The 24,706-nt window shown below is 41.3% G+C and overlaps 3 protein-coding genes across 4 annotated transcripts; 2 read left to right on the forward strand and 1 right to left on the reverse strand.

Moving 5' to 3' along the window:
* Positions 1 to 939: 939 nt before the first annotated feature.
* LOC103147077 (chromobox protein homolog 2-like) lies at positions 940 to 7,821 on the reverse strand. The gene is made up of 5 exons (XM_007565232.2): positions 7,638 to 7,821; positions 7,510 to 7,553; positions 5,687 to 5,752; positions 4,858 to 4,927; positions 940 to 4,775 (listed from the first exon to the last, which is right to left on the reverse strand). The coding sequence occupies exons 1-5, from the start codon at positions 7,701 to 7,703 to the stop codon at positions 3,540 to 3,542; spliced, it is 1,482 nt and encodes a 493-aa protein (XP_007565294.1). The 5' UTR covers positions 7,704 to 7,821; the 3' UTR covers positions 940 to 3,539.
* A 650-nt stretch (positions 7,822 to 8,471) lies between these two features.
* Positions 8,472 to 11,096, forward strand: cox11 (cytochrome c oxidase assembly homolog 11 (yeast)). Of its 2 annotated transcripts, none has more exons than XM_007565234.2 (5): positions 8,472 to 8,579; positions 9,084 to 9,389; positions 9,470 to 9,625; positions 9,713 to 9,838; positions 10,148 to 11,096. In XM_007565234.2, the coding sequence occupies exons 2-5, from the start codon at positions 9,102 to 9,104 to the stop codon at positions 10,334 to 10,336; spliced, it is 759 nt and encodes a 252-aa protein (XP_007565296.1). In that variant the 5' UTR covers positions 8,472 to 8,579; positions 9,084 to 9,101; the 3' UTR covers positions 10,337 to 11,096. The 2 variants fall into 2 exon arrangements, with proteins under 2 accessions (XP_007565296.1, XP_007565297.1); XM_007565235.2 differs by lacking the exon at positions 8,472 to 8,579 and adding an exon at positions 8,707 to 8,973.
* A 628-nt stretch (positions 11,097 to 11,724) lies between these two features.
* rab40b (RAB40B, member RAS oncogene family) lies at positions 11,725 to 24,091 on the forward strand. The gene is made up of 6 exons (XM_007565236.2): positions 11,725 to 12,131; positions 18,470 to 18,530; positions 19,717 to 19,777; positions 20,972 to 21,049; positions 21,136 to 21,358; positions 22,353 to 24,091. Exons 1-6 carry the CDS (start codon positions 11,984 to 11,986, stop codon positions 22,652 to 22,654), a joined length of 873 nt encoding a protein of 290 aa, XP_007565298.1. The 5' UTR covers positions 11,725 to 11,983; the 3' UTR covers positions 22,655 to 24,091.
* Positions 24,092 to 24,706: the final 615 nt, after the last annotated feature.

Raw genomic sequence — 24,706 nt, forward strand, 5'->3', positions numbered from 1 at the left:
ATCCAGTTTTAAAGAGATTAAAGAAACGGGCCAACCTTGTGGCTCTTAACGTCATGGGCACAGAGTCAACACAGCAATGAAGTTTTCCACATCTACCTCTCTCTTTCCACATTTTTCTTTAGTTATAGTTCAATCATGAGCTGAAGACTTAATAACTAATAAATACAAAGAAAATAAGTGACAAAGAAAACAAGTTAAATATGTTCTGGGAGAATATGTGAGCAAACACTGCTATAATTTATTTGATTTTTATTTTATATTGATCTTCTAGGCATGGATTTTTCCACATTTTGGGTGGACGTTTTAAGAGTTGTTGAAGAAAGTGAAGTTCTAATGAACAAAGAGAGAAATGGCCATTAAAACTCATGTGAGCTGCAGAGCAGCGAAGTCACACTAAGAGGTCATAGGTCAGCAAATGGATGCAGTTTGGTTCTTTGAAGTCGTGCTTAGACTGTATGACTGCAGTCTTGTGGCTGCAGTCATACGCGTCATCTTTTTTATTTTAGATTGATAAATAATTAAAGGATTGCTGACAACGTTAACATAAAGGTATAGCTGTTGTTATTTTTTAAGTTGTTTTCTGATCAAATCTAAAATGTATATGTTTATGTGCCAGACTAGACGAAGACGGTTTAACGTCCGTCTTCGTCTAGTGTGGTTTTGTTTTTGATTTTCATGGTTGCTACATAAGCATCCCTCAAATTAAAAATAAAAAATGTTGTCCTGTAAATTTGATAAACTTGTTAGTTTTCACCGTTTTAACTTACTTCTAAAAATAAAATTGCAATGATTTCATATTTTTCAGATGCATTTTAATTTATTTAAGAATCCTTTTTTTAGTTCCCATTTCCAACACCGTCCACTTGGTTTGTCGGCTGATGTTTCCTGCGGATGATACAGAGACACCTGCTGGTAGGAGACAGGAACTACACAAAGAGCGCCCAGTTGTTACGCTTTATTTCCCGAATCCTTCAGACGGCAGAGGCACACAGGCTACAAGGAATCTGAAGCTAATCAGCCGACATGAGCACCAGATCCATATCAGATATCACATCATGAAACAAAAAAAAAATCCCCACGTATTTACATATATAAATAACACATAATTCAAATTCAAAATACACTGAAACGATATGTGTATTACAAATGGTACAAAACTGGTTTAAGTGATACTGGGACGTTTCCGTCAGCTTACATCTGTACTGTGCTTAGTGCGGGAGATACTGTCCACGATACGAGTCAGAACAAAAGAGTTCACATTCAATACACCTTTGGTCCAAAGACGGAACACATAGAAAGAACTCCGATGGGAGTTCTTCAGGAGAAGCTCAGACATAGAAAAAAAATGAGGTCCAGGATAAAAGCGAGAGTCTAGAATCAAAATCTGGAGAGGAGCAGGAAGGTTTCAACAGATCGCTGGAGGGGGAAAGCTGGGAGGTGGCAGTGGAAGTCCAGCTGAGACCTGAGGACCTGCAGAAGAGTTATTAATGTCCATCTGATGGTTTCTAGAGTCCACATGCTGACAGCAGATTCTTACAAAAGCTTACTTTAACACAAACGGTTACCCTTTAATGGCGACTGACGTTGAACCGGAGTCGAATCCTTCCGATTCAATTCAAATCAAGGAGAAAAGACTGAGTTTGAAATGAAAATAATCATTTTCAGACTGTTTGTCCTAAAAGCGGCATGGAAGAAGATACATCTCCAACAGTGTCATTACAGAAAGCTTAAAGGACCATTATTCGCTTCTTTGGGGTGATTTCTCACACAAAAAAAACCCTTAAACAAAAAAAATATACATATACAGATATTTCATTCAATTACATATAAAGTTCAGCTTGGGAATGAGACAAATTCAATTTTTATAAGCCAAAAGGTTTCCTTCACTGATGATCCGGGTCAGATCTAAAGCATTTAAGTATTTATTTTTTTTTTAATGGCAAGATCACCTGACTTCTTTTACTTTGAAATTAGCACCAAAATAATATCTGCAAAAATGTATCAGAACCCCTGACTGGCCCCAATTAAACCGGTGATGATTTTCTTCATGATGTAAGAATTTCCTGGTTCGATATTTCACCTCAAAGTCGAACAAATCAAAGCAGGGACACACCCAAATGAGTTGGCCTGACTTTAGGTATGTCCACTCACTTGGCCTCACGGGAGCAGAAGTCAGAATAGACGGAGTGGTGAATGTTACAAAGATGGCTTTGCTGGTTGTTTCACCTCTTCGCCATTTAGTACCTTCGCTGCTCCGGTCATTTCGTACACAACTAGTTCAGGTCTAAATGGAGCAGTCAGGTGTGGGTTGCTTTGTGTTGAGATTACATCAACTTGTACCAGCCAGGTTGACGTTTTGTACCTGCTTTGCCAGCCAAAGAGGTTATTTTGCACAATCTACTCCTAGCTTACAGTAAGGAAACGTGTTTGTACATCTCCAGTAAATCTCTAACAGCAGATCACCATTGTTTGTAGTTAGCAGTTGGCATGAATGAAAATAAAGAACCAAAATACATGAGAATAAAGTAGAACTTGAAGGTCTCACATAATACCACCTTTAAATTATAGTTGATCATTTTTATGATAATTCATCTTCATTATTGAGAATAAATAATTAACTACAATGAACTGACATACCATTGACTATGTATATGGGTATGAACTGGGGAAGGAGCAAACTGACCTGGAGCTACTAACAATCATTAAACCAAACAGTGTCGAGCTTTATAGGCATCTGGTCTCCTTTGTAGCCACACAACAGAATACTGGCCATCTAACCACATGTAAGGAACCTTCTGGTACTAGTCGTTGTAAGGCTTGCAGAAAGCCTGAAAAGCCCACAATGGAGACCAAGATCACAGATTCTGGCTTCTTGGAAAGAAAACAGACTAGAAACTAACAAAAACAGTCATGAAGATAACAGCTCAAGCCAAAAAACACAAGAGGGAAACGACAGTGAAGATGAGTGTTTACCGAGCTGATATGAGGACATGATTTAGTTTCACTGATGCTACAGCTTCAGCTTATATACAATAACAAAACAGGCTGGAGTTAATCAGTTAATATTTCCCAGCTTTAAGTTTGTAAAACTACTCCACCTGCTGACATGAACTGAGAACTGCAACATAGAGTTCCAGGTGACATATTAAGTATTATATTACCTCTTTTAATCACCCATTTTCAAGGCATATCATGGATAAAACCTAAGGGCGGAAACACGCCACAGACTGATCCAATCCTCTCCACCACCTAGAACTGCTGTCAGCAACAAAATATCAGCATATCAGAGCAGAGCAGACACCTCCAAAGTCTAGAACCTGACCAGGTTTTCCTAGTTTTCCTGTTGATGGACTGAGAAACCCCTAAACCATCGCAAGCACGGCTGCAAAGGATAACCCAACAACATTAAACAACCTTCTTAAGCTGCTCAGTTAAATGTGATCAGAGTCCAACTGCGGTCTAGACTTGAAAAAGAAACTTATTCAGAGTTCCTTCATTAGCAGGGCTGAAAAGAGAATTCCGGGTCTTTTTCTTTCTTTTTAGTGATTCCGGGAGTTGAAGAATCCCACGCTGGTTGGCGACTCCTTCACCGTCACCGTGATGAAGTTGGCCGTGACGTCAGTAACAAAGACGTGCTCCATGAGGCTCCTTGCCGGCCTCCAGTCCGTTTCCGTGTCCGACTCGGCGGCGTTGCTGCTGACGCTCGGCCTCGTGTCGTCAGGAAACGATGATGGGTCGTGTTCCGACTCGCTGCTGCTGGTGTCGTCCGAATCGCCGGTGCTGAGCTCGTTCAGGTTGCGGTTCTGAGAGCTAGGCCCGTGTTTGTGCTCCTCCTGCCTGCTGCCTCCTGCGGGTTGCGTCCTGCTCCGTCCAGCTTCTGTGACACCGGGCCCGGAGCGTTGCCCTCCGGCTGTGGTTCCTTTGCCGACGCCGGTGCTGCGTGAACCCCCTTGCAAACCGCCGCTTCCCGGAAGCTTACCGACGCTCTGCAGGTTGAGTGCTCGTAGATTCAACGCCTGGCTGGTCCGCTCTCTGGGCGTCGGTGAAGGCAACTGTTTGGAGAAACTAGAGTTCTGCTGTTTGTGTTGAACCAAGCCGGTTGACTGACCGCCCACGCTGTCCTGCCTTCTGTGGGTCAGCGGGGGGCGCTGCGCTGCTATCGGGTGTCCTCCAAAGCTGCTGTGCAGACCGAGAGGTGCTGGTTTCTGAGCAGATCCTTTAAAGGCGTCCGCTCTGACGCTTCCTGTTTCGGAGACGGCGCGTCGCAGTTCAGACGGCTTCTGTGACGGACTACCTTTGTTGTGGGAGGACGAGGCGGAAAGGGAGCGGCCGGCCCAGACGCAGTTAAGGGATCCGGGTTTGGAAGTGGAGCCCTGAGAGAAGGAGGAGGCGCCCTCCTCTCTGGAGCTCCGGCTCAGCCCAGGGTAGGTGAAGCTCGCCGGCTGCAGGGGCTTCTTCACACCGGGCCGCGGCTCATCTCTGGGCGACCTGATTGGCTGGTGGTGGCGTGGAGGAGAAGGAAGACTCTTTCCCTGCCGCAACGCCTTCAGGTCCGGGTGCAGCGGCTTTCTCCCGCGCTTCTTCTTACGCGGCGGATCGGGCTTGGCCAACAGGATCTGAGGTCGCTTCTGGGGCACGGGGTGTATACGAGGACTTTGCTTGGCCTTCTTCACGTGATCATCGTCGTCATCCTCCTCGGAGGAAGAGGAGGGCTCGGATGAGAGGCCGAAGGAAGAGGAGGAGGAATGGCTGTCCTTGGTGTCAGTAGGTGGAGGCTGAGGACGAGATGAGAACGGATGAGTGGAGATAAAGACGAGACAGCGGAGTAAAAAAGACGAACCAGTGTGGTTCAGTTACCAGGATTTTCCTGGGTCGTCCTCTGGGTCGTTTTCCTTTCTTCTGAAACAGAAGTTCCCGTTCTTGTTCTCTGGAAAACAGTCAGGAACAAAAATTGGATCAGGTCTTCCAAAACCAGTTTATTAGAAAAGATTAAAACCTCTTGTTGTTGGCAGAGGTGCACAACAAATCTGCTGGTGAGCAGAATCTTGATACTTAAGAGTCTGAAAAATTAGCCTCTCTCTAATGCTGCGATTTGATTCAGTTAGCTTTTATTTGTAGTCCCACCCACATCCCGTTAACTGTAGATGTTCAGTGATATTTTTTTTTAATATTACAGATATTTACCATGACAAAAAACAACTAGAATGCTAAAATTATTTCCTGCTTTAGTTAAAAACACCCCAGTCCTCAGCTGTATCATCATCACAAGCCCAAACAAATACCATATTGTCCAAGTCCGACTTATCTAATCTGGCCGTTGTGTTGAAAAGCTCACAAACATGTGTCCTACCCCTGTTAATGTTGTGAATCCCTACCATTTTATTTTACTAGAAAACATCATTTAGATTAAGTCAGATTTTTATTACATCCATGTGGCAGAGGGGGAGAAAAAGGATTTTGCTGTCCATGTTCAAAAACAAAAATGCTCATCAGTTAAAATTGGAACTGGCAGGTCAGAGCGCTACCAAATGTAATAGGCCTTAAACTCTGTGAACAATGCAAGCTCTGATTAATTATTTTGTTGGGATTGGAAACATTGGTTTTTATTTGAAACGTTTTTCTGAAAAAAAATAAAACATACCATTGTTTTATAGCCGATGGATGCTATAAAACAAATGTCTCTCACCTCTTATGAAAAGCTGCCAGCAACCTCGGGTCCAGAATGTTCTCTTCAGGCTCCCAACTGTTGTGCCTTAAGAAAACAACAACAACAACAAAAAAACATCAGTAATCAGCTTCAGCCTCTCCAGATAGTTTGGAAAATCATCACAGAGTTCCTCCCTAGAATGAATTATCTGTGTACATTCACTGCTTCCTCCTCCCCCCTTCAGCATTGGAAAAGGCCATAAAATAAATCAAAGGACACAGTTTGATTAAGAATAATATAGCATAAAAAACATGCAATTAGTGTTTACAAAATTCCCAAATGCTTACAAAGTTTTCTCTATAAACAAAAACAGCAACCCTGCAGCAAACCGTGTGTCCAGCATAAACACCTTGCAGTTCAAGCCTCTTACAGTAAACTGAACTTTAACTGACTCAAATGGCACTTTGATCACTTTTACAGTTTATACAAAATCGAGATTTAAATGCTATTAATAATATTCAGGGTTTCTTCCAGTGTATTATAAGCCTGGTGGGCCACCAGGCTTTACTTGTGCCCCCACCAGGCTAAGCATTGCTTACTTATTTCTTTTTCAAATGTTTGCAGTTTTAAAACTTTATAGTTGGTGTTCAGGTACTAATCTTCCAATAACACATAATTATCAAGTAATATCTTCAAATTTCCTGTCAACGTTTGACATTTTTTAACTCAAAGACACGATGGGCCGCTGGATGAACGACTGCCATGGCACCCAACCACCGGGATTAGCAGGGTTTCTGGGGGAAACCTTGATATTTATGCAGCAGTTGTTCATGAAACAAAAAAAAACAAAAAAACATCACATAGTTTTTACAACCCTAGACAAATTGTATCTAGTAACATAGGAGCAAAAATGGCTTCCTGGTAAACTAAAGGTGGTTGACGTCTGCACTAGGTATTAATAACTTACAAAGATCGAAGAAGCACCTAATTTATGCATGTCTGGACATGCCATGAAGAAGAATGTCCAGATAAAATAAAAGCACTCTTTTATTTTAGCTGTTGCAATGTTTAAAATAAATTATTGCAGAAAATGAACTGTTCAGGTTATTTTTTTTTTGTATGCTCACAGTCAATTGAAGGCCTAAAGAGTTATAAGTAAGTAAGGGTGTAAGTTTTAGGACGTTTCATAAAAGGGATTTGCTCGTTAATAGTTCTTCCAGACCACTGACCTTATTGAGAAGCTAGACTTGGGCATGTCTATATGAAATAATAAATAATAGTAATAAAAACATGGCTGAGATTGTAATTCAAAATGTTAAAAGGTTTTAGAAAAATAGATGAATGAAAAACAGAAATAAAGAGGCAACAGCACAAAGCAAAAGCAGGCTGATTACTGGTTCAAAGCTAACATCCAACCAGTTTCTTCTTCCAGGTCCAGTTCAATGAATGTTTTGACGATTTTACTATTTTTTCTACATTAATTTCACTGAAATGTTTTGTTTGTTTTTTTTTTCTTCTTCTTTTTCGTGCTCGTTCACAAGGTCTCTGACCGAAATATATCCACATAGTTCTGGTCTGGTTCATATGTCCGACTGAGGCTGAAGTTAATAGTCTAACAGAATTCAGCTAATATGGGTTCGGAAGGTACCACCGGGTTCCTGGCCCGCAGCTTAAACAATCTCTCTGTGTTAGCAGTTAGCAAGTGGTTCTGGTTTGGCTGTTAAAACGACCGGAACCGCAGTTTAAACAACCTATTTGTGAAAGCATTCAACAGCTAGTACTAGTTCGGGCGGTACCAATCCAATTGGCAATGTAAACACCGTCTTTGTGTTAGCAGCTAGCAGCTAGCCGCAGCTACTCACTTGGAAGACCAGCCTCTCCACTTCACCAGATACTCGAACTTTCCCTGCAGAGACACACACAGTAAGCACAAGAACCTGAACCAGAACACACAGAGAACTATGGACTCACGGTAGGGTCCGTTTTTTACCTTCCTCTGCCGTTTGCTGAGGATACACTCAGCATCGAATACCTGGCCCACCGTCACCCCCTCCATCACTGCTGCTGCCGCACGATCTGGACTCTACCGGCCCCCGTAGCTCATCCTTACGGGTTATGTCCGACAGTAACCTCTGACAATCTTTCCTCACAACTCACTTTCTGAACACATATAATAATCATATTAACACCTGGGGTATTTTTATGGTTATTATTTATTTATTAAACATTCAATTAGTTTTTTTGTTTGTTTATTCGTGCATTTACTTAAAATTAATTATACTTGTCTGTTTGCAATTCAGGTTTTAATAAATGTATAGATAGTTTTTTTGTATAATATATCGATGAACGTTAATCTACATCCACTTAAGGCTTATAAAGCAAATCTATCAAATATGTCTTGGTAATTTATTCATGCAATTGGATAATTGATTTTCTGACTTTAATTAATTAATTTATTATTTATCTATTTTTATTGATTTGATTTAATATTAGTCATCCTAATATTTAGGATTAGGATGACTAATGTCGATTTATCATTTGTGTACTAAGCAGATTATTTCTTTCTTTCTTCCTTTATTTCTTTCTGTCATATTATAATTTTGTTCTTTTTATTTTACTTTTAATGTACTTATATTGTACATTTAAAGTACAATATAAGTATTGCTTCTTTCTTTTTGTTTTTTGTATTAATTATTCTTCTGGGGGTACAGGGGTTAAATTTGTATTTCTTAATTTTCTATAATATTTTAGTAATTTATTTTCCCAAAACAACAAAATTGTGGATACAATAACTGTCCTGCAGAGGGCAGTAATGAACCAAGCGGACGGAACTGTGCCTGCGGAATTTTTCTTCTTGCGGTAGGAGCCAATTTCGTGTTGCACTGCTGGATGTTTGATAACCGTATGTTTACTGCTGAGCTGCTCTTCATAGGTAACTATACTTCTATTACTACTGAACCCAGCTATTAAAACTGAACTCACGATTCGTTTAAACTCGGTGTTTTGTTTTGTTTTGTTTTCTTTTGTTTTGTTTTTGCCTTGAGTCCTGGTTGCAGGTCTTATTATGTAGTGAGGAGGATAAACACTGACCTCAAGTCAGGTTAGGTATATATGTTCAGACATGTAAAGACATTAAACAGCTGATTTGAGCTCTGACTTAATCATCGTGAGCTCAGCAGAAAGTTTCCCTTCTGCATTCTTAGCAAAAGGGAGACAAATTAGCTGTATACAGATAGAAATAACGATTATAGATAAGTCAACTGGAGAGACACAACTGTGCCCATTACAACACTTTTACTTGCAAAAGCTTTTGGATATTTCTCAAGGTCAGAGTCAGTTTCTCATACTTTATTCTTTTGTTTATTCAATATTCATTTGAAAGATCGTGGCTTTGAACCCCGAATGCAGTGTACATTGTGCTCCGTTTGACATGCAGCTGAGCCCCTCAGGTGAGATGCTGCTGCCTCTTCTGCTGCGTCAGTCCTTCTCGCCCCTGTTGACGGGATGCGTCCGGGCGCTTCACGGCAGCTCTCAGAGGACCCTGCTCTCCCAGGGTGAACACTTGCTTCGGCGGCGGCCTGCGTCTCGCCTCCCGACGAGGAACCACAGCAGGAAGTCCAGGGATCAGGAGGAGGAGTGGAGGACCAGGAACAAGACGGTGCTGACATACATTGCTGCTGCCGGGGTGGGAATGATTGGGCTGTCCTATGCTTCTGTACCTCTGTACCGCCTCTACTGCCAGGTGAGACACACACACACACACACACACACACACACACAAGGTTGCTGTGGGCCCGTGTGACCTCTCCGCTTTTCTCCCAGGCGACGGGGCTAGGCGGCACGGCTGTTGCCGGACACGACACGGATCAGGTGGAGACAATGAAACCGGTGAAGGAGCGCATCATCAAGGTGACCTTCAACGCCGACACGCACGCCAGCATCCAGTGGAACTTCAGACCTCAACAGACGGAGATCTACGTGAGACTTCCCACTCGTGCCATCGAACTTCCTGTCAGAGAAGACACAATCTGCTCCACGTCAAACCTTTCTCCTCTCTCTTCGCAGGTGGTCCCAGGCGAAACGGCGCTGGCCTTCTACAGAGCCAAGAACCCGACAGACAAACCCATCATCGGCATTTCCACCTACAACGTGGTGCCCTTTGATGCGGGACAGTACTTCAACAAAATCCAGGCGAGTTTCAGACTGCTTTCTCTCTGCAGAATGCTGAGAATTTTTAAAAAATAAAACAAAGGCTGAGGATTAGAGCAGAGAGGAGACCTTTTAACCCCCCCCCCCAAAAAAAAACTCTTATCATCTGAGCTACTGCTTCTCTTCAGCAGAGATAGGGAAGATGTGTACAATACCACACTTTTAAAATGTTGAAAATATTTTGTGTGGGCTTGTCAAGTAAAATCCCAATTAATCATATGGCCAAAGTCAATTTTTTGCCAAAACCACATGACTCGACATGAGCAGGGACCTTCTGTCTGTTGCTTGCAGTGCTTCTGCTTCGAGGAGCAGCGTCTCAATCCTCACGAGGAGGTCGACATGCCCGTCTTCTTCTACATTGACCCGGAGTTCGACGACGACCCGCGGATGGCTCGGGTCGACACCATCACGCTGTCCTACACCTTCTTCGAGGCCAAGGAGGGTCAGCAGCTGCCTCTGCCCGGGTACAGTTACAACTGAGCCGAATGCGGAGACGTCCGCCGGAGGAACCGAAGGCCGGAAAGAGACTCGTCACGTTTGTTCCCCGAGCAAATAATCCTCCATCTTCTGACGACTTTCCACGATAATCCGAAAGCTATCATGGTCAGGCAAAAGCGTGCCGTTCATTCAGTCAGTCCAAGATTTGCGTGAATATTTTGTTTTTGTTTTTGTTTTTTTTTTGACTTAATTTTCTGCACACGGAAGCGTTGCTCTGAACGGCATATTAAGAAGAAGAAGAAGAAGAGCTAAGGGTTTCGGTGACCCTGGTCCGGTCTATTTGATGCCTTAGAATGACAAGCAAGAAGCAGCGGAACTTGAAAGATGCTAAAAAATTCAGACTCAAGCGATATTTCTGGTGCTGCTGAAAGACTGGAAGCTCAAAGCCGTCAAGGTGGAGCTTTACGTGAATGTTTATTTTCAGTCACCTGTCAGGAAGCGGATCAGTAAATCCTGATCTGCACTTCCTTCCGAAACATACTCTTGTGTTTCCTGTGGTTCTTCCCGCGTCCTGCTGGTTTTTCAATGAAACAACCTCAGAGACATCCAGCAGCTCCGATCTGCAGAACGAACGCACTCCTTCTGGGGAATAATATAAATGTCTGCACATATGCATCACGTCTTTGTATGTGTGGTTTTTGTTTTGCTTTTTATTTGGTTTTATTGGACCTTCTCACAAGTGGGTTTTCTATGTATGCATAAGAATGACTAAATAAATAAAAAAATATTTGCTTTTTAATGACGCAGCTGTTTCTTTATGTACGTTTAATGATCAGATCAGTGATTGTCCATGAGAACACGGCTCAAAAGGCTGAACTGACACAATTTTAGGCAGGTGGTCATGTTGTTACACCTCAGTGGTGAATAACAAATGTCCGTAAAATTCACATTTTTTTTTAAATGAAACTAAAACGAGAAGACCTTCAGAAAAAACAAGAGTATAAAGAAATGGTAGGACCATAAAGACTTATTCTGTCATAAAAAAAATATATAAATCTTTCATCTGTGACTTGTTTTCATGTGTTTATCTTGGCTGTTTTTCCACTGAAAGTCGCAATTGCTGTATTTTAGCAAAAGCAAAACAAAAACGGAAAGAATTTTTGAATGAACATGCTTTTATTTTGAAACCTCAAACGAGAAAGGAAAAAAAAAAGATCTAAACTATTTTAATTTGATGTCACAAAAGTAGGCAGTCTCTCAATCAGACAGCTGCTCCTGCTCTAATTGATGTTCGTCTCCTCCAATTGGGATTCGGGGTTGCCCTAGCAACTCAATTGTTGGCCCAATCAGATTAAAGCAGGCAGATATCTATCCCTGTTCTCTCTCTCTCTCTCTCTCTCTCTCTCTCTCTCTCTCTTTCTTTCTTTCTCTCTCTCTCTCTCTCTCGAGCTGGGAGGCGAGGGTTGAGTCCCCGAAGGTCCGCCAGCTGGTCCTCCTCTGTGAGCAAGTCGGGGACCCGAACAGAACCGCGCGCCGTGCTGTTCCAGCTGCAGACTGAGGGGGGCGTGGCGCGCAGGTAAACACTGAACGCGTAGACGACGCGGGGACGCGCGTTTTTATTTACTCCTCTTCCTCCGCGGGGAAGAGGAGGAAGAGAGCACAGCTCGTGATGGGACACGAGCCGCGAGGATGAGCCACAGAACCAGAACCAGTCCGATCCGAGCCTACGACTTCCTGCTGAAGTTCCTGCTGGTGGGAGACAGCGACGTGGGGAAGGGGGAGATCCTGGAGAGCCTGCAGGACGGAGCGTCCGAGTCCCCGTACGGGTACAACCTGGGTGAGTGAGGATGGGGGGGTAGGACAAGGGCTAAACGCGTCCGATTTTAGTGTGTGTGTAAAGTGGCGTCCACTGTTTCAAGGCTTACCGTGGAACAACGCAGTGTTATGTTGGCAGGATTCTCTAATAGTTTCCTTCCTGTGATCAAAAAAAAAGAAGAAAGAAAAGAAAAAGAAAACATTCCTCCAGGCTTTCTGAAGCCCTGGCAGAGTTTTTACTTGGTTTCTAGCTTCCTTATCACACAGTTCCAGTCTAGTTTCAAGGAATTTGGAATTTGTTTATACAAGAAGGAGACTCCAAAGTATTAAAAGTGTTCAAATGTCCAGGTAAAACAACTCCCTGAAGCTGCAGGTCTGAACTGGAGAGCTTGAGAGTAACAACCTCAACCTCAAAATCCAATATGAATGAATATGGTTTATAAACCCCACGGAGAGCTTAATTAATTAGTTATTACACAAGTCTTCATCTGCCACTTTATGCACCACCAAAACACACTGCCACCCCTCGACCCCCCAACTAATGGTGCATTTGATTTGTCTCTGAAGTTGGAGATAATGGCACCAGTTGAATGTGATTCAAGCTGCCAGAAATGCCAGTAAATAGAAATCAGATTTCCAACTTTACTTGCAAATAATTTGAGTACAAAAAGAACCCCGTATGCATTTAATGAAGAGAAAAAAAAACTTAGAACCCCCCCCCACCCCCATAAACTTAAGAAATGCAAAATACAGATTCAGCATAACATTGAGAAATCTACAAATCCCCTTTTTGCATAAAAAGTTTTACACCAATCAGAATCTGTGTTTTGGATCTACTTCGCCCCGTTCTGTGTGTGTCTCTGTTGGGTGTCGATTAATCCACTTAAAGTGCAGACAGTTACCTTTGCGGTCACCAATGAATCTGATTCTGAAATTTGTACCATTTTGAACGAGGAATTGGGGGAGAGGGGACATGGTATATTTCTTAAAAACAGGGAAATAACACTTTATTTTAACGAAGCCTGTGAGTTGTAAATCAACCATCAGCTCCCCTGCAGGGGCTTTCAGGGCATATGCTGTGCGCAAATGGAAAACTTGTTCAGGATACAAAAAAACAAAGAAAAAAAACAGAAAACTCTTATTCTGGCCGGTTTCAGTCCTAATAAATCACACAGAGTATTGTAATAAATCACACAGAGTATTGTAGAACCTTTTGTTCCTTTCGTGCCAAATTCATAAACTACAGAAAAGCATATTAGCTTGGTTTGATCATTTTAACTTAGCGGAGCAATTAGCACACTGCCAAGTTTGTCTGCCTGAATGATAAAGAGTATTGCTTCTCTCTCTGCTCCCACATTTAATGCGGGAATCACCATAGCAACTAAGGACTGACTTCTATTCTGATTAATAAAAAGGTCACGCATTGCGTTTCAGTCGTCCTGTCAGGATTTTGTTCACAAACTATTTTGTTACTCCATTTGTTTAAACAAAGTAAAGTCGCAAAAGTTTAGTTTTTGTGGCCTTTATTCGTCAGTAGCTTAACAGGAAGAAAGGTAAGAAAACAGCTATTTTTCCATCCAGTTACCATGCAATTTTTTTAAAAAAAGAAAAGAAAGAGAAGAGACTTTCCATCTACTGGTTTGGAGCGAATCAACCAGGCTACGCAAAATCGTGATGTTTTTATTTTTTATTTTTCTAATCAGATGTTGACACTACACATGGCTGTCCTGAACAAGATGTAGAGGTAGCAAATTGGCATGCATCCTTTCAGAAAAATCGGACTCCTCCCCCTCGTAACTCTGGTATGGCATAGAACCGCCAGAGGATGGGAGCGTTTTTCCTCTCCCGTTCCGGCCAAGACTTTCCTCTTCGTCGAGAACTCTGACTCTCCTCTCCTGTGCTGAAGGTCTGGATTGGGAAGGTTTGCTACAATTTTCAATTTTGCAGCTTCCATCAACGTTTTCTAATATGATACTTCAAAACTCACATGGTAACAACCCTACTTACTTTAGCCTTAATTGACGCTAATCCACAAACTCAAAATTTTCGAGACATTAAGAATAATTTTAAGATTACAAGCCAGTATTTTAAAGATGCTTAATCAGTTCTATTGGAACTGATAAAGTGAAGATGCCATATCTGTTTTAGGTAGTTGCTGCTTCTGGTCTTGTCCACAGAGTTGTATATTTTAAGACTCTGAGTTTTAATTTATATGAAGATATTAGGTCCATGTTTCATATTTAAAGTCTTGTGGCATTCAAGGTTTGTAATAATGTCTATTATTACGTTGACAGGACCAAATGCAGAAGGCGGTGTTGATGTGGCTTTTTCTGTGTCGTTTTGACGGGGAATAAAAGCAAAAAGCGAATAAATCGGTCTGCTGCAGCCTTCATATTCCAGCAACAGATAAAGCCTTTCTGAGAGGCAGCACAGCAGCAGCAGCATCAGCAGCAGCTCACTGCAGGGAGTTGGGTCAAAGGTGACGGGATGATGGTGAGGAAAGCGTGGCTGTGGCATCTGAATCATCAACGGCGACCTCCAAAGAACAAACTCAAGGACAAAATCTGTTTCTGCAAGAGGTTATTGGAAATCTAAACTAGATTTTTCTAAAAGAGGGAATGAGGTTTGTGTTATTCATGGAGACATCCAACTACAAATCAGACAACAAAGTGTTACAGGATCTCAAGATTAATTTTAGCTGCGCGTTAGATGGAAAAATAATGTCAGTCATTGTCATCTGCAAACTGCCTTTATGCTCCAGGTCTAGAATAAGTCATCAGTGTTTTATCTTGCAAATCCAGACGGTTGTTTTGATATTCCTGTAAGTTAAAGGGACAGTGCGCCTCTTTGGAGATGAGCTTATAGAGCCTGTGGTGCTCTAAGATGTCTGGAACTGTCTCGGAAACGATCCCCGCCATAACCTCGGCTCCTCGGTGAGGATTCCTTCCCGGTTCTCCAAACTGAGATCACTGCATGGGAATTTCTGACTGGACATTCTCACCCAAACCAATGGAAATCTGGACTATCCATTTAAAATGGAATGTAGTCTGAGCTGCCGCAGGACCGCAACAGATTGAGGAGACGTGTTGATGTCTCTCAGTACACTTCTGCAACTTTGACTTGCACGTTTTGTTTTTTGTTTTTATGTTTGAGATGCCCAGGGAGTTGATTTTATGTTGGTTTTTTTGGGGGGGCGGTGCAGCTCAGTTAGTGGAAAACTGGAGGGTTTATCCTTGGATTTTCTGCGTTTCTGGGTCATGGCAGCAGACAGAGACATAGCTGTGGTCCACTGTCTCTCTGCCAGGGGACGACTGACTCTCTTGAGGTCCCAGAGGGGGGCCTCCGGGCCTCTGCCAAGACCAGAGCAGAGCTGCTATTACGGGCTGCCAAATAAAAAAAAAACAACCACACGGGGAAGACTTTATTACTGCCGACGTGTGTGCAGAAAAATGCTCGCAAACATCGACGGAGTCTGTGCTTGTGGATTGTATTGGAAGTCTCTCCAAACGAGGACCGAAACGTTCTGCTCTTCGGAACCAACGGCTCCATGTGCGACTGTGAGTCATAATAATAAAGTGAAGATGCAGCAGATACAGCCGGGGGAGAAGCTCTCACTCACACACCCACGGCGTGCGGGTGGGTGTGATTTGACCTTGATGAAAACACACACTCCTGTGTTTGGATGAAACACGGCACTCCGTGACAGTTCTCATCTGAAGTGCTTCTCCGAGACTCATCTGATTGCTGCACTTGATGCATCAACAAATACTACGTGCGTGCGTGCGTGTGTTTCTATTTTACTATTGTGTCATATTTTTCGGCAGGATTTTTAAAACGTCTGTAACCACCAAACAGGCTGTTGGACTGACCAATCAGTCCAACAGTCCAAGCAGGATTAGCTTCGTATTGGCACAGACTTTTCTAAATTCTCACCCATAATGCATTGCATCAACGTGGAGGGAAAACATTGTGTATGGTCAGAGACTGTTAGACTGGAGGGGTTTTTTTTATTGAATTTTTTAAAATAATTGCTCTCTTCGGTGCTCCTAATCCTTAGTCTTAGTTCTCATTCTTCAGTTTTTTTTTTAGTGATTAGTGTTTTCTCACGACTACTGTATTTTAATTAGCTTCTCTTATCCCAGCGCTTTATTGCACGTTAGTCATATCCCTCGGCTCCTTCAGCCGAGCATCGGTTAATTAGACTCACCTGATACCTTCTCCCTGTAATTATCCTGTCTTCAAGCTTCAGTTTTCTCCTTTTTTTTTTTTTTCCTGCATATTTCTTGCTGGCCTGGTTCTTGTTCATGTCTGTCCCCTCTCTCTCTCTCTCTCTGTCTCTGTCTCTCTCTGTCTCTCTGTCTCTCTGTCTCTGTTTTGAAAGTTGGACTTTTGACTATTTGATTTCGACTCCTGCCTGCGGTTTGGCTCGGTCCCTCACAAAATCCACACACAGTAAACACGGCACTTTTAAACTGACTTCTGTATTCAAACAAACAATAAAACAGTTTGATTTTTATCAGGTACATTTTTACTTGGAAAAAAACCCCCCAAAAAAACATGATTTTGAATATGTGGACTGATTTTTTTTCATTTTAGTCACCTTTGATCATTATGATTGTTTAGCAAAATCTTTTTAAATATCCAGTATAAGAGGCAAATTAATGTTCTTTTTTCTTACCGGTCTCATTGTGATGTGCTTTAACCTGCCCCTACTGTTGTAGCATATTTCACATAATTGCATTACATCACTCTTGGTGCAACAAACTGTCCACCATCCCTCCAAACTTACTACAGCACAGGTTATTAAAAAGCTGTGAGCGCGCGTTACATAATCAGAGTGTGCGGCCTTCGTAGAGGCTCTGATAATTACTGTTATGAAGGAGACGAGATGCTCACTGCTTTTGTTCGTGCAGGAGGAGTCCCAGGACAGAAGCTGGATAATTACATCTAATCGGGAATAAGGAGGGAATAAATTTGGCATGGTTTGGCGGCGGGCGGGGGGGGGCTCTGCACAGAACGCTGGTAATAACCGAGCATCACTGTCGGGCGTCTGACTGCTGCGAGTTCAGATGCTTATCAGTGAAATTCCATAGGAAATTAATGGATGGGTTGGAGAGATCACAGAAGCAGGCAGACTTAATAACATCACACACACACACACACACACACACACATGCTGTTATTATGTTATTACAGCACTGTGAGTAATCAGAGAATATGTTAATGTGTGATAAGGAAACAAATTGGTCATATAAAGCAAGAAAGAACTGAGGTGTGCTCATCGTTCTTTTCTATTATTTTCCACCAAGTTCCTTTTTATATCTGTGCAGATTCAGGGCTGGATTTAGAAGAATAAGGGCCCCTGGGCTCGAGCAAGAGTTGGTGCCCTATTCCCTGCCCGAACAAAATAACGTAGAGAAATAAGTATTTTACTGATGCCATCTACAGAACAGTTGGTAGGTCTTTGCAGGTACAAACTGATGCTCTATTTGAAACATCTGGAAGATGGCTCCACGCTGGTCCCAGAAACATTGTTTTTTTGTTGTTGTTTGTTTTCATCAACCATTATTTTTAGTTTTAAATTTAAAAAAGAAATCTGACGATGTCATAAAAAAACCCCCGCCACATGTAAAACGAGTCCGTGACTTTAATATGAAGTGTGATGTTTCTTAAACATGCATAATACAAGCAAAAAACATATTTTAAGTTTTTTTCCCCTTAAATTAATAAAGTTATTAACTGTATTTCAAAGAATCTGCTTGCAGTGTAGCTTACTTGGCAGATCCACGAGTTGTATGGTGGATTTCGATAACAAAAATGATCTAAATTAGTCTCGGTGCCACAAAATCATTGAAATAGCCCTGTAACACACTCCAAAAATGGCACCTAATTTTAGTATTTCAGCGCTTCATTATAGTTCAACTCAAAAATACTTTTATTTGTCCCACAGGGAAATATAAATTAAATCGATGCTTTGAACTTTCTCTTTTTCAAACCTTAAAATTTGGGGTCGTAATTCAAGTATTATTTGAGCTTTTGAGATGCCAGTCAGCTCCTTCCACTTCTAAAAATGACAGATTGTTGCCAAGGTTACACATCATAACAACTGTCTGAAAGTAGTAAAAAAAATGTAAAAAACGTTTAAGCACCTGCAAAGCATCTCAAACCAGGCGGAATAATTATTTGAACATGCAGTAGCTCAACTAAAGAATAATTTGAACAAAAAAGAACAAAGCGGTACCTCAAATGTGTGCAGAAAGCACAATCTAGAAATGTCAACATGGAAGAGTTAGAAATTTTGTAAAGAAAAGAAGAATGAGGAGGTTATTGTTTGCTTGTTTTTTTCCTGCTGCGTTTCAGGAATCGACTACAAGACGACGACCATCCTCCTGGACGGGAGACGAGTCAAGCTGCAGCTCTGGTATGAAAACACGAGGAAAGCGGCTGGCTGTTGTTCAGCAGCCGTCCTCACAGCGTGTGATCTACAAGCAGAGAGTGTGGTTGTGTAACAGCAGAGCAGAGGAGGTCCTGGTTCGGTCCAAAAATAAACAGCAAGCATGTGAGGCAGCTTTGACTTGATGGAGGTTTTGTTTTTGTATTTTTTTTATTTATTTTTTTTCCAGGTGACGCAGCCTCCAGCTTCAGCTTTGATTTAAACTGTATTTATGTCAAGGCTCTGCGCGAGGCGAGCTAAAGTTCGCTCTGCTGTCAGATTACGAACATGTTTTCTCACTGGTTTCGGTTATGACGTAAGAAGATTAGAAGTGACAAATCAGGCATTAGGACAGGGTTTCGTACATCAGAAGTCTGAAATCTCAGAGCCACCCGACATACCGAGGTCTTCAGTAAGCAACAAATCAGCGAGCAACTCCCTTTTCAACACTGTTTGGATGCCTTAGCGCTTGCACCGAGTCCTGATTTGGTCCTGTAGCAGTGTCCCTGAAGGCCTGTTCAGAGGATCTCCAGTTCTCCCTCATTAATCAACAGAGAGAACCAAGTGGACAGGAAATTGCTTCAGGGAGTACAGTCTACGGCGCGGTTTCAGCACCAAAATTAAGACGATTACACACTCGGTGTTGGCTACATGTCATAAGCGGCTGTATCCACTTTGAAGGGTTAAGAGTCACAAAAGACAATCGACACACGCATGACTCGGTCGCGTTGGACCACCTAGAAACCAGCGACCGGACTGGATGTGGTCTGAGAGAAAACACCATAAACTCTGGGTTTACGTAAGCGTTACTTTGAGGATCAACAGCTGGTTTCTGCTTCGTGCCAAGTAGAAACTAAAATGTCTCAACTTGGGGAAAACATAACAGCTGGGCCAGGAGCAAGAGAATCCAGTCAGAAAACCAAATGTCCTAAATGTGTATCCCCATCAAAAATGTTGCTTATGCCCAAACTGGAGGGAAAAAAAAAACATCGTAGATATAAATGGCGACTGCTCTGAACCAGCTGCTGTCAGACTGAGGGAACTGATGTCTGGAGGTCTTGAAACATGGATAAGGTTGTAAAGTTCATCCATAAAGTGTATTTTATGTTTATTTGCATTGGGGTGTGGGAGGAAGTATCTTATTTTTCTCTCCTTATGTATGTTTTTGTTTCAGGGATACATCCGGACAGGGTCGGTTCTGCACCATATTCAGATCCTACTCCAGAGGAGCGCAGGTATGGATCATGGAGATTTCACCAAGGTTCCCCCCCAGAAAACCTGCTAAGCCCGGCGGTTGGGCGCTAGGCCAGTCATTCGTTGTCTTTGAGTTAAAAAAATGTTTAACATTGACAGGAAATTTGAAGATATCACTTGATAGTTATGTGTTATTTAAATATTTTAAGATTAATACCTGAACACCTACTATAAAGCTTTAAAAATGCAAACATTTTCAAATGAATCAGTAATGCCTAGCCTGGTGGGGGCACAAGTAAAGCCTGGTGGCCCGCCAGGCTTGGAATACAACTGGGGGAAACCCTGTTTCACCATTTCTCTGTCCCGCATCATGTTATTTATTCTTGAATGCGTTCGAAGGAATCGAACCCAAATCCACAACAGCTTCTGTAAGGCTCATTTTCAGGAAGTTCACATTTGATCTTATTTAAATTTGCTGGAAGCTCACAAACCAAATCTAGCAATGTTTCTGAATAAACCCAGATCGATCAGAATTTTACATATAGTTGGACATTAAAAGAAATGTTGGTGCCTCTTTACCATCCCTGCTGTGATGCACTGTAAATCTGCCGTTTGGAGATTCGTCTCCCGATGGAAAGTTGGGAGGAAAATTTGCCACCTTTTCATCCTCAAACACTGTTTACACAAGCAGTCTGTTGTCGTCTCTCATCAGGCTATTAGTGGGTGCAGAGCAGATATCGCCATAGCAACAGTGGCAGCGTTTCCATGGAGAGGCTAACAGATGCTCTTGAACCTTGAGTTTGTGGAGTCAAAGTGAGCAGAAAACGGAGAAAAACCTTGAACTGCAGCTCCCATCATGCCTTGCTTGCTGCAGCGTACAGTAAATGACTGTTAGTTGCTTGCACGCAACGTAGTCTTTTACAATTTCCAACAATTTAGAAGTTGCACAATAGAATTATTAAAATAAAGATGATCCATTACTATGATATCGGTTGTTTCACTTTATTTATGCAGACAAAGCAATACAAAATAGCGTTTAATATTCGGCAAAAGAGTCAGGATTTTTTTTGTCTTCCTGCAATTGCAAATTGAAATAAATCTAAAATGATGCCATTTAGCATTTTTGATTTAGTTTTATTTGAAGCTTGTTCATTAAAAATGGATCATATGGATTCATAATTATTGAATTTTGCCATGTTTTGTGGGAACTTAAAAGATAATTTTACACTCTGCAGGGAGTAATCCTGGTGTATGACATCACCAACCGCTGGTCCTTCGATGGGATCGACAGGTGGATCAAAGAGATCGACGAGGTCGGACGGCGAGCGGTTTGGTGCCAATTCACGATTCCAGTTAAAAGTCCCATTCATTTTCCAGTGCTCCCTCTTTTTTTACCCAGCATGCACCGGGAGTGCCCAAGATCCTGGTCGGGAACCGCCTCCACCTCGCCTACAAGCGTCAGGTGACTACGGAGCAGGCGCAGGTGTACGCCGAGAAGCTGGGCGTCACTTTCTTTGAGGTGAGCCCGCTCTGCAACTTCAACATCACCGAGTCATTCACGGAGCTCGCCCGCATCGTCCTCATGAGGCACGGCATGGAGCGCCTGTGGAGGCCCAACAAAGGTCAGAAGGTCACCGCACACACACACACACACACACAGTGCTCACAGCGGATTCAATTTACGGTTTAGGTCTGTGCTGCCCTCTGCTGGACAACAGCAGAACAACCTAGTGATGGTATCAGTAGGAAAATAACATGTTTTTAAGGACGTTAGAATAAAATGTTTTTCGCCATCTTTTAGATTAAATGTATTTAGAATGTTCTTGAAAAGTTAGCTTTAGTCTTCATGAACATAGTTAGTAATCGTAAAACATCTTCTTACTTTTACAAAAATGTTTATTGAAATTTTTACTACTTTTTTCCAAAATTATGTTTCAGATGTTAGACTTGATTTTATTTTATTTTTTTTCCTTTTTAATTATGACACAATTTTACATTGCCTAAAGGATTGTGCATTTGATATTAAATGGGTTTTTTCCAATAGATTTCTTTGAGTAAATATTATATTCAAATAATTGTTCAAGCATTAATACATTTTTTTAACATTACACCTGCATTTGAAATAATTGCTGCATTGATTAAGAAATTATATTAGTCCATTTAGATTTTTTTCCCCCTCTAAAAACTCTCTCAATATTTCTTTGAGTTTTTTTAATGTATTACCAAAATGTTTCTTTTTAAAAGAAAAAATAATAATTTTATTTATTTTGAAATATTGTTTCTAACTATTACAAATGTGACTATTTTATAGATAATTGGTTTGAATTATTCTTGTTTTCTGACTTAATAAAAGTGTAACAGTATTAAGTTAACTTGTTTCTGATTGATTCCCTGAATTTGTCGATGATCTGCTCTTAAATTTTATCCAGATAAACATGCAATAAAATTACAAGTTGACTACTATTTGATATAAAGCAGGGATCTCATACTGCATTCCTCAAGAACCAGTGTCAATGCAGGAATGCAGTCTGAGACTACTGATACATTGTTGAAAAAATTAGGACTAATTTAAAATGAATTTTAAAAACTAACTTTTTGTTGTTGTCCTTGTGTCAGTGCTGAGTCTTCAGGACCTCTGCTGCCGCTCCATTGTCTCCTGCACGCCTGTCCACCTCGTGGACAAGCTGCCTCTGCCCCACACCCTCAAGTCCCACCTCAAGTCCTTTTCCATGGCCAACGGTCTCAACGCTCGCATGATGCACGGACGCTCCTACTCCGTCACCGCCGCCGCCACGGCCGCTCATCACAGCGCTGCCAAGAGGAGTGGAGGGACGCTTCTTAAAAAGCCAAAATTAATCCGACCGCCGCCGCTCAGCCCGACAACGCAGGGCTGCAGAAACAGCTGCAAAATATCCTAACGGCAGCGAACGCACCACCGGCTGTGGATGGGACGTGGCCAAGTACAAAGTATGTGTGAAGAGAAGAAACGAGAGACAAAAACTTTTATGTTTGGAGACGAGGAAACATCAAGTTGAACCTCTGACCAGAGATGTTGGTGGCGAACAGCTTCTTCTTCTGTTCATCCATCATGATGGGTTTAAAGATAATGTCAGGGAATCTGTTTGAGTCTGTAATGTAATCTTGTATGGCTTTAGTAGACTATTTAGTATGGGACAAACACTCAGTTCAGACAACATTTAAATATAAAATATAAAAATCAAAAAATTTTAAGATGAAATATTCTCAAAACACCATCAAAGTTCAAAATGATCTAATTATAAAAACTGCTTATTTATTTTGTGTCCAACACAAAATCAAAAATAACTTTAACTTGGATGTTTTCATTTCTTTCTTGAGTTTGCATTTTCTTTTAGAATGTGTTTGTGATGTAAAGTTGTCATTTATGTTTGTGCATAGAAATATTTTCACTAGTTCAAGCGTTACATCCGCAGTTAAACCTCACCGTTTGTTCCACAGTGACACCTGCTGTTTGGGATGAAGACTGCAGCGTGTAAAGTACTGATATAAACAGTTAAAGTGAGGCGTTGTTTTGGCATAAACATGCATTGAGTGTAAAACTAATCTCCCATTCCCATTTATTTATTTATTTTTACTCAGAATTTATTCAGTTTTTTTAAACAAGTTTCTAATTGTACATGAATAGGAACATTGGTCTAAAAAATAAGACTTATAAATTATTTCAAATGTTATGTGAATTATTTCTCATTTGGTTTACTTTTTAAGTTTAAAACATAACATTATTTTGATAACATTTTAAAAATCCTACAAAGTGTAGATTTTGACTCCTAAAGTGTATCTTTGAGTGAAAATTCCTTGTTCCGTATTAATCTCTCTGTTACTGACCTTGCCACTTGATTTATGAATGTTTGGCAAATGTCAGATCAATTTAAACGTTAGCAGCATTTAGAGATGTGTAAAGTTTTGTCATTTAAAGTGACATGAAAGTGGAAGTGATATTAATGTTGCTCAAAGGTTTTCCTACAGTTAATTTTTTATATACCAGAAATCTCATCTGCTCAGACTGAAAGTTGACAAATATTATCCTTCTCGGAGGCAGAAAAAAAAACAAACAAACTATGGGGCATTTTCTTCCTCAGGTTTTCTACGACATTAACATGTATCAAACGGCACTTTGACGCTGACTTTTTGCACTTCTCTCGCACCGTTACTCTACCAGCAGCCATTTTGTGTACAATATTTGTACGTGTTGTAAATATTCCTGTTTGATATGAAGAACTTATGTTTTATTGTTTTTCCAGTGAGACGTTTTTCTGCAGAAATGACTGAAAGTTCTGTTTATCATTGATTCACAATAAACTTCACTACCTTCCACATTCTTGAACTCTCTTTCCTTTTTCTGTTTTTTTTTTTTTAAGTTCCAAATGTTTTAACCTTGCAACTCATAATTCAATGCATTGCTTATAAAAGTGATACTAATCAGGGACTATTTTACATGTACTTTATTGGAATTTTATATGAAAAACTAATACAAAAAAAAAGCAAAATAATTAAGTTATAAGTTTAAAAATTAGCTTACGTTTACGATGGAAACGGTGCCGTGGGTGTGTTTGAATTGAAACTCTAAATATTTCTACCCAAATAGTGACAGCAAGAAGTAACCCGGTGTGTCCAAGGTTCAAAAATAAGTGAGGTAGGAACAGCTTGGGGTCCCCACAGATTAAGGAGCAGAGGCAGCTCCAGTCCACCAGGTGGCGGTAGAACACCGAGTTTACTGTTGTGTGGAAAGGAAGAACAGGATGAGGTTTGTTTCCAGTCAGCTGGAAAAATCTCTGGGATTTAGTTAGTTTCACTCGCTCTACATTTTCCGATTCACGGTCCAGACAGCACGAGTTAGCCGTGCCATAGAGCCGAACCGGGCGGCTTCGAACCGGTTCTGAACAGCATTTGGAACTGGAGCAGACTGACTGGTTCAGAATCCAGAACCTTCT

Source organism: Poecilia formosa, unplaced genomic scaffold (assembly GCF_000485575.1).
Source record: "Poecilia formosa unplaced genomic scaffold, Poecilia_formosa-5.1.2 Scaffold173, whole genome shotgun sequence".
NCBI classification, from domain to species: Eukaryota; Metazoa; Chordata; class Actinopteri; order Cyprinodontiformes; family Poeciliidae; genus Poecilia; species Poecilia formosa.